The sequence below is a fragment of the Chroicocephalus ridibundus genome, chromosome 9 (genome assembly GCF_963924245.1).
Source record: "Chroicocephalus ridibundus chromosome 9, bChrRid1.1, whole genome shotgun sequence".
NCBI classification, from domain to species: Eukaryota; Metazoa; Chordata; class Aves; order Charadriiformes; family Laridae; genus Chroicocephalus; species Chroicocephalus ridibundus.
Window position 1 is genome coordinate 9,025,751 of NC_086292.1, and position 13,131 is coordinate 9,038,881.

At 42.8% G+C, this 13,131-nt stretch overlaps 1 protein-coding gene across 2 annotated transcripts; it reads right to left on the bottom strand.

The window, feature by feature from the left end:
- Positions 1-2,492: 2,492 nt before the first annotated feature.
- IDS (iduronate 2-sulfatase) lies at positions 2,493-12,303 on the bottom strand. 2 transcript variants are annotated; one of them, XM_063346208.1, is made up of 9 exons: positions 12,175-12,303; positions 11,293-11,429; positions 10,060-10,237; positions 9,070-9,158; positions 7,600-7,800; positions 6,806-6,976; positions 6,012-6,138; positions 4,313-4,486; positions 2,493-3,118 (listed from the first exon to the last, which is right to left on the bottom strand). In XM_063346208.1, exons 1-9 carry the CDS (start codon positions 12,290-12,292, stop codon positions 2,616-2,618), a joined length of 1,698 nt encoding a protein of 565 aa, XP_063202278.1. In that variant the 5' UTR covers positions 12,293-12,303; the 3' UTR covers positions 2,493-2,615. The 2 variants fall into 2 exon arrangements, with proteins under 2 accessions (XP_063202278.1, XP_063202279.1); XM_063346209.1 differs by lacking the exon at positions 12,175-12,303 and adding an exon at positions 11,943-12,092.
- Positions 12,304-13,131: the final 828 nt, after the last annotated feature.

Sequence of the window (13,131 nt, forward strand, 5' to 3'; positions counted from 1 at the left end):
AAAATTTTAATTCCATTGCTTAATCACTCCTGTGCATTAGCTTATTAACAGAGGTCTGTTTATTGACTCTGCTTTGTGCCAAGTGCTTACGACGGCTACTCTGGGGTCCCCAGTGGAATCTCTCCATACATGTACCACAGGTAACAATTCCTGCTGATGCAGCATCATGCTGTTCTTCCAGCTGTTCTGGTGCCATCCTGAGAAATAGGGTCAGCACTGGCATCTCATTTATTTCCTGATGCTTGGCTTGCATCCTCTTCCCTCTAGAGAGAGCTCTGTTCGCAAGAGCACTTTACTTTTATTGCTCCTGTTTAGCTCTTTTGTTCTTCAGTGGAGGCTGCTCAGCCTAGCAAGGCCCCACAGCTCAGGTTCTCCAGAAGTAACATTTTGGTTTGTTTGAAAAAAGGTACCTTCTCCCTTTGTCTCTGCTGGTTTTGCATTTCGCTCAACCAATTCCATAACAAAACTAACTCACATAGCAGTAAAAAAAAGCTTGGTCTTGCAAGTGCTAAGCCTCACTCCTCCTTCAGAACGTTATGCCTCAACTGAGCAGTGGGCAGAAGGAAACTCCTGGCTAAGGTGGATGGCCGTCCTGCTCACTGACTTGGGCAATTATTCCAGAATGTCGTTGCCCTGAGCACGTGGATACCAGTCTTGATTCACTGGCTGTCAGAGACAATTCTGTTTGTCTCCCCGAAAGATTACTGGATTTTGATTAAGAAAGGTTAAGGGCAGCTTTTCCCTTCCAATATAAAGCAAATGACTTGAGGGAAAAAAAAAAAAAAATACTCATCACCTAGCACTGGGACTCTTATCTCCACTTGAAAAAATTAAATTGCCTGAAGTGATGGGAGGCTTAGGGCAGGGTGTATGTTCAGGAATGTTTTAATGCAAATAAATTCCTAAATAATGTATCTACACGCTATAATCGTTAAGTCCTCCAAAAAAGATTGTTTTGGTTTTTTGTTTTTTTTTTTTTTTACAGGTATTTTAGCAGGAGAACAAAATGCAAAGCTCAAGTAGCCAAGTCTAAGATAATACCCATTTGCCAGATCAATTTTAAATGTACATTGTATTACTGACCTAGAATACCAGGGATTCAGATTAATCCTTAACGCTTCACTACATCCCCCCAAAATAACCTTCCCAATATTTGATTTTCCTTTGAAGGAAAGTGTGTCAGAGATATAATTAGCTCTAGCTACAGACTCCAAATCGCTGCCTGGCACCATTCTCAAGTAAAACACATCTTCAACCAGTGTGAAATTAGAATAGCTACATTGAATCTGTTACATGCAACTGCAGTATTTCACACCAGCTGAGGATCTAAGTATACATTCGTAAGTGAGGGAAAAATATGTTTTCATCAGGAATAATAATGCTGCAGAACACACAGCATCTTGGGCTGAGTAAAACAAATGACAAGTTCATAAGAAATATATTCTTCTAATTGAGTTTAAGGCACTAAATAACCACTGTCTCCTAAGAGAGAATCAAATTCATGGTGGGTATCTCTACATTAATTAGGAATAAGACTGTCACATGGATTTTAATGAAATAAAGTTATGTCTGTGGTTTCTCTAGGATATTAAAGACAATTTATCTGAGGAAGACAAGTAATGGCTGGCTTTTTCTTTTTGTAGGAATTGGAGCAGTTCATCGAGGAAGGTAGCAGGAGTTAGCACTGCCTGAACAACTCTTACTTGTTAAGGTACAAATTCCAAGAGCCTCAACTCCCAAGATGGAACTGCAGAAATCCAGCAGGCTGATAGAACACAACACAAATTACTGCCATCACATTAGAGCAGAGTGTCTCTCGTGGCTGTGAGCATAAGGTACAGATACCACTTAAATAAAATACTCAGCAAAAACATTTTTCTTAGATACAAATCCCCAAACATACGTCCCTTGATGCATTTGGCTATACGGAAATTTACTTACCAGCATAGCTTGGGACAACTAAATGTTGCTAAATGCCACGCTAAACTTAAAACTAAGTGGGAGGCTTTTAGCTATCCTAGTCCAAAACCAAGACTGCCAAGCCCCACTTAGCACCTAAGAACGCAAACATCCAAGTTTCTGTCACTGGACGCAACAACCCTCAAGTGCACTGAGCAGTTCAGCAACTACAGCAGCTAAAGGTTTCCACCTCTTTTCACCTGTGGGGCCTCATTGGACCAATCCTCACAAAAGACCACATACTGGTGTTACCCTAACCCCTGTTTACCGATGCACATTCTGCACACAGCCTTTCAAACACAGAGGTTTCTCTTTTTCCACCTTTCACACCACCAGTTTCAGCACAAATAATGAATATTAATTCTTCAGTCGCTACAGAACAGAAGGCCACAGGGATGCTTCACAGTATGGGGCTACATACCCTCTGCGGCCTTTTCAGAACGGTTGTGAGCTTGTGTTTGAAAACACAACTGCAGAGGTTCACTCTCACTACTTCAGTGTAATAAGGGCTGTAACAAAACAAAAGCAATAGCTAGTGTTTTGATACAAACAGGATTTTAATTCAATCCAAGTGTTTTCTGTACAACAGAAAGGTTTTATACAAAAAAGGAAGTGTTACTTCAGTTGCCAGAACACGCACAAAAAGTTTCTGAACCCTAGCGCTTCAGAAAGCCAAGAATTTTTTTGAAAAAAACACCACGTGAGATATTGTTATAAATGTTATAATCTTGGTTTGGATCAGTCTCCACCATGTACAACTCTCCTGCATGGACATCCTCAAAGTTAGCACTGAAGTTGTTAGGATAAAACCGAACCCATAGAGTATATCTGTAGTCAACTGTACGCATGGAATAGCCCATGATTCTGATGTCTTTCAGCTTCGGCTTGTCAGAGTTCCACTGAGGAGTGTCTGCGGGCCGGGGATATTGGCTGAAAGCAACAGATTCTTCATTAAAACATCTGTAAGTGTCATCACACCCAACCTTCTCTTCCTCTGCCTTCTCTTCAGAGGCATTAAAATACCGGACAATGCTCGCCCCCTCACTGCACAGCGCAACATGAAACGAAGTCTCCGGGCACGCAGGAGGAACTTGCAGGCCAGCAAGTTCAGCAAGTGTTGAAAACAGAGACACAAGCTCAACCACTTTTTTGCTTTGCCCTAGAAGAAACATCAAAATACAAGTTACGGAACATGACAGTTTGACAGACACTGGTAGAACATTTTAGAAACTTATTCTGATAATTTGGTGCTTTATTGGAAGTGTTTTGCACTGGATTTGTGGGTAACAAAATCAAGGCAGTTAAGGTGTGGCAATTAACTCCAAAAATGCCACTCCGTGCATTTATGATACATTTTTAAAAAGAAAATTTTTGCAGTTATGCTTCTCAAGTGTGCAGCCTTCAAGACAATAATATTATAGAATCATAGAATCATAGGGTTGGAAGGGACCTCTGGAGATCATCTAGTCCAACCCCCCTGCCAGAGCAGAGTCACCTAGAGCAGGTTACACAGGAACACGTCCAGGTGGGTTTTGAATGTCTCCAGAGTTGGAGACTCCACCACCTCTCTGGGCAGCCTGTTCCAGTGCTCTGCCACCCTCAGGGTAAAGAAGTTCCTCCTCATGTTTAGGTGGAACTTCCTATGTTCCAGTTTGTGCCCATTGCCTCTTGTCCTGTCCCCGGGCACCACTGAAAAGAGCCTCGCCCCATCGTCCTGACACCCACCCTTTAAGTATTTATAAGCGTTGATAAGGTCACCCCTCAGACGTCTTTTTTCCAGACTGAAGAGACCCAAATCCCTCAGCCTTTCCTCATAAGAGAGGTGTTCCAGTCCCCTAATCATCTTTGTAGCCCTCCGCTGCACCCTTTCCAGCAGTTCCCCGTCCCTCTTGAACCGGGGAGCCCAGAACTCCCGGGTTAATTACTTTGAAAAAGAACTCTTCAGAAAGACAAAGCAAATTCCAATGTCAGTAGTTGAACACAAGAGTGCCTCCATCAAAACAGTTTGCAATGCCACCATTTTAAGTATAGATGCTACACAGAGAATGTTCCCTCATCACTGCTGGAAAGACAGCAACCGCCACTATAAAAGGTAGGTCAAGTATCCCTTTAGTTATCTATACCTCACAAAAATAAATCGCCTGCTGTGTTAACGCAGACATCTAGCTGTTTCCACTAAAGCAGATCTAATCAAAGCAAAAGTTTGTGTCCATGGATTCCCTTCACCATCTTTTTCCTCCACAGTACAAGAAGCCCAGTCAATGACACTGACTCAAGCTACCTGTAGGCAAAGTATCATTACATCACCACTTCTCCTTTACATATACCCACTGCAAACAAAAAATAAATTTACCTTGAGGTACCAAGCCCAAAACATGACTAAAAGGGTCAAGGTAGGGGAACATTCTCTCTCCTTGACCAAGAGAGGAAGTTGTCATTCCTGGTACATAAAACATCAGCGGCACACGGGTCGCAACATCAAAATTGCTGTATTTTGCCCATTCACCATGTTCTCCCAGGGACCATCCTAGATGACAAAGAATACAATTCAGAGCAGATACTGGATTGTAATTTAGTAATCATTTCTTTTTCACTGTAAATTGACTCCAGCTGTTGAGGCCACTAATCTTATCAAGGTTATATTAAAAGGCAAATAACAATCTATATTTAAATACAACAAGATTTATCTCTTACGTGAAAAGCTATTTCAACAGCCACCTAAGTCTTGCAACTTGATACTCTTTTATTAAGGAAATAATTACACCTTTCCTTATTTCCCCTACTCTAGATTAGAATTAGGAAATCAGCATTAAAACAGCAGAAAAGAGGAACTGGGGTGTGTCACAGCGCCTGCAAGCGTCTCCAGATCAATTCCACAAAGCACTCATTTAAGTTTTGGGCAGCCGCCAGCTCCCCGATACTCCTGTTAACGCTGTAACTGAACATCCCTTGGAGCCAAGGCTGCTATCTATGCCAGACTGCCATATCAGAATGTTAACCCTGAGGAAGCAATAGAGATCAAAACTCTTTATCTCTCCTCTTCCTCTTGGAAGAGATGCCAACATGACTTCCTTGCAGGCACATTTATTGCCAACTTCACTCTAGGGGAAGACAAAGAAGTTCTATGACAGCTATGTTAACACATGATTTTTTTGGATCCCTTTGCTAGCCGTGGAACTGGAAACACCAACTGTTTACAGTTAATCACAGCAAGGAAAAGAAGAATTCACTTTATAATGGGAAGTCCAAGTCAAAGTGGCAAGTCAGAAGGAACATCTAGAGTCACTTTAGTACCAAGTATTAATCCCATCGCTCTACAACTCAAAGACTTGTTTATACACGCATTCACAGAAGTCAATCCAAATTAACTAAATATGTGACTTAAATCTATTTAGTTATGCTATATCCTAATTGTTTTATGTCAGCTAAGCCACCCCTCAATTAAAGGGATCATGGAGGGTGTGGGGGTGTGATGGTATTTTAATGTCTATTAGAGTATTGAAACAAGCATTAAATGCTTGAGGTATCTGCCCCACAATTCAAATTCACTTTTTTACCACGAGGATCCAGAGTCTGCAAGACCTCAATTATGAGGGGGAGCCATATTGCTATCAGTTTAGATGCTCGGCAAACAGCAATGACAAGTGCAAGAAAACACACTTCAGCAGTTAATGAGGAAGCCTGTCACCCACTGTACCAGATGGCTCTCTACAAATTGCAAGGGGGGAGGAGTGGTCGCTATCCTTTCACAGCACCGTTCCCAGCAAGAGTCGCTCCTTGGGTAGGAGGTGGGAATGCAGCAAGTGTCCTGGCAGACAGTCTCATCACTCACTAGCAAACCCTCAACCTGATTAAAGAGAGGTGCGGGCAGGGGGACAGAACTGTGCAGCCACAGAAGCCTGTGACAGTCCATTTAGAGACAGACTAGCCACACATACAAGGTATGGTAGCTCTGCTGTACATTATATAAACACACACTTGATTAATATGCCAGCACTGAGTTGCACAATTAAGTTATTAACAGCGAGCTGGAGAAAGATTTAAATGCTTACCATGATCAGCTGTAAAAACAACTATTGTGCTATTTGAGAGTCCTGCATCATCCAAAGCATTCAAGAGCAGGCCAACCTGCATATCCAGGTAAGAAACTGCTGCATAATAGCTCTGACGAATCTGCCGCTGCAAGTTAAGAAAAGAGGGGAGAGGAAAAAAAAGTCAGCTTTTCGACAGATACACACACAGGAGAACCAGCGGGTGGCTGTGTAAGTAAAGGAACTAAAGGATTTTACTTGTAAAGCTTTATTTTTTAAGTGTCTGTAGCATGATTAATGTCCCAGAAAAGGCAAACAGGGAGGGGACAGTCAGAAAATTCTATCTGTCTTAGAAGTTATTTCAAGCAAGATTTTGCAAGCCACTCCATTCTGCTTCTCTCAGGGTCCAGCCAGTGCACCTTATTTTGGCGTAAGCACTCGGAAGTCAATGAAAACCTTGCAAAAGAAGATACACTGAGTGGTGCCTTGAAAGAGATAAACAGATTCAGATAATGAAAACAAACACAACACTGGTAGCAGCTACACACATTCCCTTACATACAAACCAGGAGTACATACTGCCATCACTAGTTGATGGCCAATCTCTTCCTCCCCGTCCCCACTAGCCTGACTGCAGTTACAGTAAAGGTTTGCCTACAAAGCTAGAGGTGACAGTATGCAAGGCAGGGAATTCACAGTATTTGCAAACTGTCAGTTGCTGAATACCTGGGAACATCCAAGAGCAGCCGACTGCTCCCTTGCATTTGAACAAGTTAAGGCAGTTTTGACTCCAGTGTACTGGACTGACAGCTTACCTGGAAGTTATCTGGAAGTGGTCCATAAGGGAAACTAACATTTAATGCTTTCACATCATCCCTCTGTCTGATATCTGTCCAGGGGTTGTACGCCACAGAAGGCAGTTTCTCAGGCACCCAGGGATCTGGGGCTAACGTGATGTTTTCCAAGGGGTACAACTTGAGAAATTCCTTCACAATAAAAACAGACATAAAGATTGCTCTCACCTCTAAAGTCTATTGTAAACTGTGTGTTGTAAAGCAGCAATCATTTCCCCTTGCAGGACCCTTTACTACTCTTACAGTTTACAAGGCTTCACTCTCCCTCCCCCAGAGCGTAAAAGGTAGCAATACCATGCTAGTCAGCCCCAACCAATCCCTGAAAAACACTGAGTTAGTACCTAAGTACCTAAAAACAGCCTCCTGTATCTCAAAGCAACACTGAAATAAAAGGTCCAACATCACTTCCTCTGAAATGAGCAGGAGTTTTGCTACCAACTCAAACAGTGGGTGGAGTACAAGACCTTGTAAGGCCTCATTATGTCACACTGCATCAAGCTGAACACCATCTCCATGCAATGGCAGGCACTACTATGGTGGCAGAAGCCTGACTTTTGGCCGAGCAGTGCTAATTCATTCTCATTAAACATTTTGAAATGCAACACAGGCAACTGCTAAAAGTTACATCAAACCAAGGCTGGCGTTCAGCTTGCTTTCCAGCAACAATAGCAATAAAGCATTTGTGGAAAACAGCTTTGAAAAGCAAAAGCAATGCTTGTCTAAGTTCTTTTCCGTGCAGGCCCCAGTTTCCTCACCTGCGGGTACCTCAGTGGGATATGTGGTTTGTGGTAACCGACAGCCAGGAAGAACTTTTGCTTGTTGGTTTTCATAACATTCAGTAAGCGTATGGCCTCTTCAGTGCTCTGAATATCAGGCAGAGTACCACTGGGCATTTCTGTCACATCCACTGGGCACACCAAGTTAGCATAAAGTTTTCCATCTCTTCCCCTACAAGTCTTAAAAAAAAAAGAAAAAAAAAGACTTAGTTAAGTAACTTAACTTCCGTAAAAAAGAAGAAATCCTCTGTTCCATAACTTTTAATCAATTTGTTTCTCAATCCTTCTACCAAGAAAAGACTGCAGATTGGATACAAAAAGGAATTTCACGATTTCTGTGAACCCTAAAGGTGCCGAGTACTTTGATGACTGAGCGAGCAGACAGCTTCAGGACTTGAAAAATGCAACTTCCATGTCTATGGAAAAGCAGAACCCTCTCTACAGCTGGGCAGGAGATTAAACATAGTCATATGGGAAAACACACAGCCTCTATGAATGGAATCTCTGACTTACTGGCAAGAAGGCAGAATTTGGTTATACTATATACATGCATTTTTACTCCTGATCCCAAGAGCCCAGGGAAAGCTGCCTGGAAGCTACTTAGTTTCTGAGCAAATGCCAGCAGTGGCTGATGTATAATCAGTGAAGAAAGATAAATTACACTAAACAGCTCCCAGGAAAAGGTGGCCTCAGCAGGGTGTTTGGGAGAGTTGCTAAATGAACATAAAGAAAAGTATGTCATAGATGACCTATAAAGGTCCCTTCCAACCCAACACATTCTATGATTCTATGATGCAAATACTGTTTTTGCTAAATCCAATCTTTTTCAGCAGTAAATGCAAGAAGAAAGCATAGCCAAGGCTGCCTGTGGCCTCCTGGCTGGAGCTCCCAGCTTTGCAGTGGACTCCAGCACATGATGCTATCACAAAGAGATTCTTTTGGACCACACTTAAGAGTAACAAACATTCTAGAAAACTGAATCAGATGATAAAGTTTCAGATTATTTAAAGATTATTTTAATCATGACCTCCACCCCCTCAGCCCTTAGCTCTTTATTGAATTAAGTTCACCAATCCTATTGACAATGTTTTGCCACTTACTAAACAGAGCAAGATTACTGTGGAAGTTGAGAACTGCACTTTTCAGATAAAGGCATTCATGACCTAAACACAAATTAAGATCACTCTTTCTTGCAAGTACTTTTATACCTCAGTAACTTCAGTTTCCAAACACTAATTTAGAAATACTTAAAATATCTGCAGATGGGCACATGAATTAACGTGACACACACGCCTTCTTTTGGAAGACCAAAAGTATCAAACTGACTAGTTGTTTCCCTGCACAAGGTTGCAGTCTCAAAAACCACAGAGTATAGTCTGTGCTTGACATAAAGCACTTGGTTATACCCTGAAAACGCTTCTTTGTTAGGGTCCCACGAATCACCCTTACCTTATCATTTTCATACTTTTCAGTTGAAGGATGAAAGGGTGGAATGGACCAACTGTATGGATAGTCATCGCTGTAATTGGATGAAACCCCTGAAAAAGGTAAAGACATTAGAAATGCTCTAAATCCACTGAACCAGGAAGAGCTCAAACACAAGTTTAACTTGTTTTCAGTTTGTTGTTTTGTTGGGTTTTAGTTTGGTTTTTTTCATATGCTAAAAGAGAAACATTTCAAACAATCTTTGCCAGTTGAGAAAAAGAAAACTAAGAAGTAAAAGTCAAAAAGTTTAAGACAGACATTTTTCCCTGAAATACACCTTTTACTGGTGAGGGAGTCTCAAGCCTCTCGCAGAGCCTTACTTCAGTGAACAGCAACAAAATACCCACCAAAGAAACAGGATTAATAACAGTCTTCATGTTCATCCTTAATTAGCTGTACCATCAACTGAAAGTTCATATATCCACACAAGTTTAGTTCTGGGGTAAAGAACTACCAAAAAGAGCATCAGTATTACAGTATTTTCAAGTCAGTAGTGTTATTGCTTTTTAACTAGTGAACTAAGTCCCTGTTTAATTGGTAGTATTAGTCATACATTCTGTATTTCCTGATCCAGATAGACAGCCTACCATGAAACACGGAATGTGTATATGCAGATCTAAGACAATGAGGCTGTTCAGTAATTTCATCTTCAGCAGATACCTAACTTCTAGACATATTTTTAGAACATGAGACATTTATTCCCACAATCCCTAGACAAGGTGTGAAAACAGTCATTAGATAAGAGTCATCTAATCTATTCATTTCTCATGCCTTCAGATTTAAAATTGAGATTTAAAGACAACATACAATTGTTGTATAATCTGGCTCATGATTATGATTTAGGTAGTCAACATATACAAGAATCACACAATTGATACTTATATGTAAAGTCTGTTTGTGCGAATATACACATTAAGCATGTGCATGTTAAGCAGATGACGATTCAAACCATACCAGGATGAAAAACTTTCCCCACGGATAGGGTCACGTAGCCATTCTCCTTGAAATACTGGGGCATCGTGGAATAGTTTCCTGCATGCACTCTCCAGTAGGAGTAGAAATCATACAGACGGGTAGTATCAGGTCTGCGTCCAGTAAGAAACGAGACTCTACTGGGAGCACACACGGCTTGCTGAGGAGAGAGATAGGCAAAAAGAGAATCGGTTCGGAATAAAAAGCAGAACACAAGTGCCAACTGACTTAAGTGTAGCCAGGCAAAACATCTGAAGGCTCAGGAACTACAGTGAAAGTGTTTCATACCACTTCAAGCTGGAACAAACAGCATCCTTATTAAGAATATCAATTCTCAACTGCAGGCTTTTAGCAAGATATACATTTACCTATCTATAATTCTTCCTCAAATAACCAATTCCTAAGCACTAAAAACTTTGGTTCTGCAGCTAGTAGCGCAAAAAAAAAAGTCAGGTTGCATTAAAGACGGTGCTTTTGAAACCTCATAGCTCACACTCACACAGAATTAAGCAGAAGTGGCAGATGGACTGTGCTGATAAAAGCCCAAAGCCTAGTTGATCTGGACTGCCTTAAGAATAATGAAAAGGATAAACATATGGAAGGTCCAGGTTACGGTACAAAGGCCTCACCAGTTCTGTTTCAGATTGGCGAGAGCCAAGAGTTACAGCTTTAAAACCCTAATCCCTAGTCAGAATTAGACTCAGACTTCTCATTTCTCAGCAGAGAGAAATTTGGGAATGTAGGCATCCTATGCAAAGCATTCAAGTAAAGAGCACTTAGTGAGATATTGAGTCCTGTATTTAAGAGTGATGCCTACCATGCAAGCTGCTCCTTCATAAAAGTCTATAGAATAGCCTACCTCAAAAGTTAAAAAGTAAAATATAATATTTTATAAACAGGAGAAAAAAAGAGTTCTAATTTAATAAAACAGTATTTTTAAGCAGCATTTTGCTGCTAACAGTGAAAACGTTTGAGTGACACAACGCTCCTCCAAGAGCTACAAAACCATCACCATTCAAGTGCCCCATTTTAGTTTTTCTCACCTTAGTAAAGATAGGTTCATACAGTACAGTTCAGCCTAACCACTTATTTTCTACTGGAAATACTTCAGGTTAATAAATACTTGCTTTTTCCAATGGTCTGCCTAACACCTACTGTGATAAAGCCAGTGATTATTTTGCATAAAGAAAACATTTTTTAAGTTATTTGTCTCACCTGTGCATACGCATTGCTGAACACAATACTCTGAGAAGCAAGCTGATCAATGTTTGGAGATTTCACAAGCTTATCTCCATAACAGCCCAAAACAGGACGTAGATCATCCACAACTATAAACAGGACATTCATGCCATCTATGAAGAAACAGCATTAGGAATATATTAACTTAAGCTCCAGTAAGTAGAGGCTACTTTACGCAGATTTCTTTATCAATTTTCAACCCTGAAGTGTACTTAAGGAAAAAAAAAATAACTCAGCAACACCTAATATCTTTGTAAGGAAATGCAAATACTGGGATTAATTCCTTCAACATGCAGGAATTCTTATTTGGCCTGGGTAGAACTACAGTGGTTTTCACTTCCCTTCCTATTTCATTGCTTCCTCCCATGGTATTTTCTTCATCTGCCTGCAGATGGCTACAGAAAGGTGGTGTGAAATAAAGAAGTATAGTTCTACCTACTGCTGAATTCTACAGCCTACAAGCTTTGAAAGGGGTGTTAAACTCAATGTTATGCCATATAATCCTGCTCCAAAAGTGTAAGAAGAAAACATTTTTTAGAAATGTTATATATATATTTACTTTTTTTAAAAAAAAAACCGCATTCTTAAGGTGTCAAGCTGTACTATGGCTCAAATAGCGTACAAACCGCTGACGGGGTTTGAAGTCCCCAACCTCCCAAGCGGCAGCCGGAGCCTCCTGCGCGCCCTGCTCGGCTTCACCACCAGCCGGGCCCGGCGGGCGCCTCCCCGCGAGCCCGGGGCCGCCGTGGGGACGGGACGGGGCGGCCCCGCCGGCTCCCCCCGCGCCCCGCCGCCGGCCCGGCCCGGCTCTGCCCTCCCCGCTCGGCAGAACCATCCCCACCCGCGGCCCCGCCGCACCTCCGGGACCCGCCGCCGCCTCGCGGGTGCGGAGCCGCGGGGTCTCCGCCGGCTCGGGGGCGAAGGCGCGGCAGAGAAGCCCCAGCAAGCAGAGGCAGAGCCAAGCGGCCGCCGCCATCTCCCAGGACGGCGGCGGGGGCGGGCAGGGGGCGGACCCAGCTGCCAGGGCGGCCCCACAGCCGGGCTTTAACCCTCCCCGGTCCGACGCCGGGAGGGCGCCGTTCCCCCCCGCGCCCGCGGGGCGGCGCCGCGGCCCCGCGCAGGAGCCCGGCGGGGCGGGCGGCCGTGGGAGGGACCGCGGTTCGGGAGACGAGCCCCTCGGAAGGCGTGGGGGGTTCCTCGGCACGTCAGTCCCATCAGGGGTCTGGGGGCTCTTGCGGCAATAGGTCCCCGGGAAAGGGCGAAGTTAACGGCATTCCGACAGTTATTGCCTTCTCACGCAAATAACGTTGGGGAATGAGGAAATCCAGGTTTAGTATTTACAGAAGCTGTCTCAGAGTCGTACTTTAATTCTATTTGTTAATCGGTTCTACAACCAGTTAACGCTTACTTTCGTCCTTTAAGCAAACACTGCACTTTCAGTTAGCTCAAGACCTAACAAGGTGTCCTGGTTTGAGCGGCATAGGATTAATTTCTCTAGTATCAGTGTTTTGCCCATAGAATCATAGAGTCGCAGAATCGTCTAGGTTGGAACCATGACTTACCATTTGTGAGATCCGAGAGTCAGCTGGGGGCTCAGATATTTACCCACGCCAAGCCTCTCTCCTCAGTGGCTATATGGCAGGCAGGGCCCTGCTTTCATAAGTGACACCTCTTTTTTTCATCACGACTGTTTGTAGTAGTTCTAGAGGGCCAGAAGAGGACAGAGAGATTCTGATCACTTTTTTCACCAATCCTTCAAAGACCAGTCTTGGCTTTAGCAGACAGAAAAGCTGCATATTGTCCCCTCCCCATAAT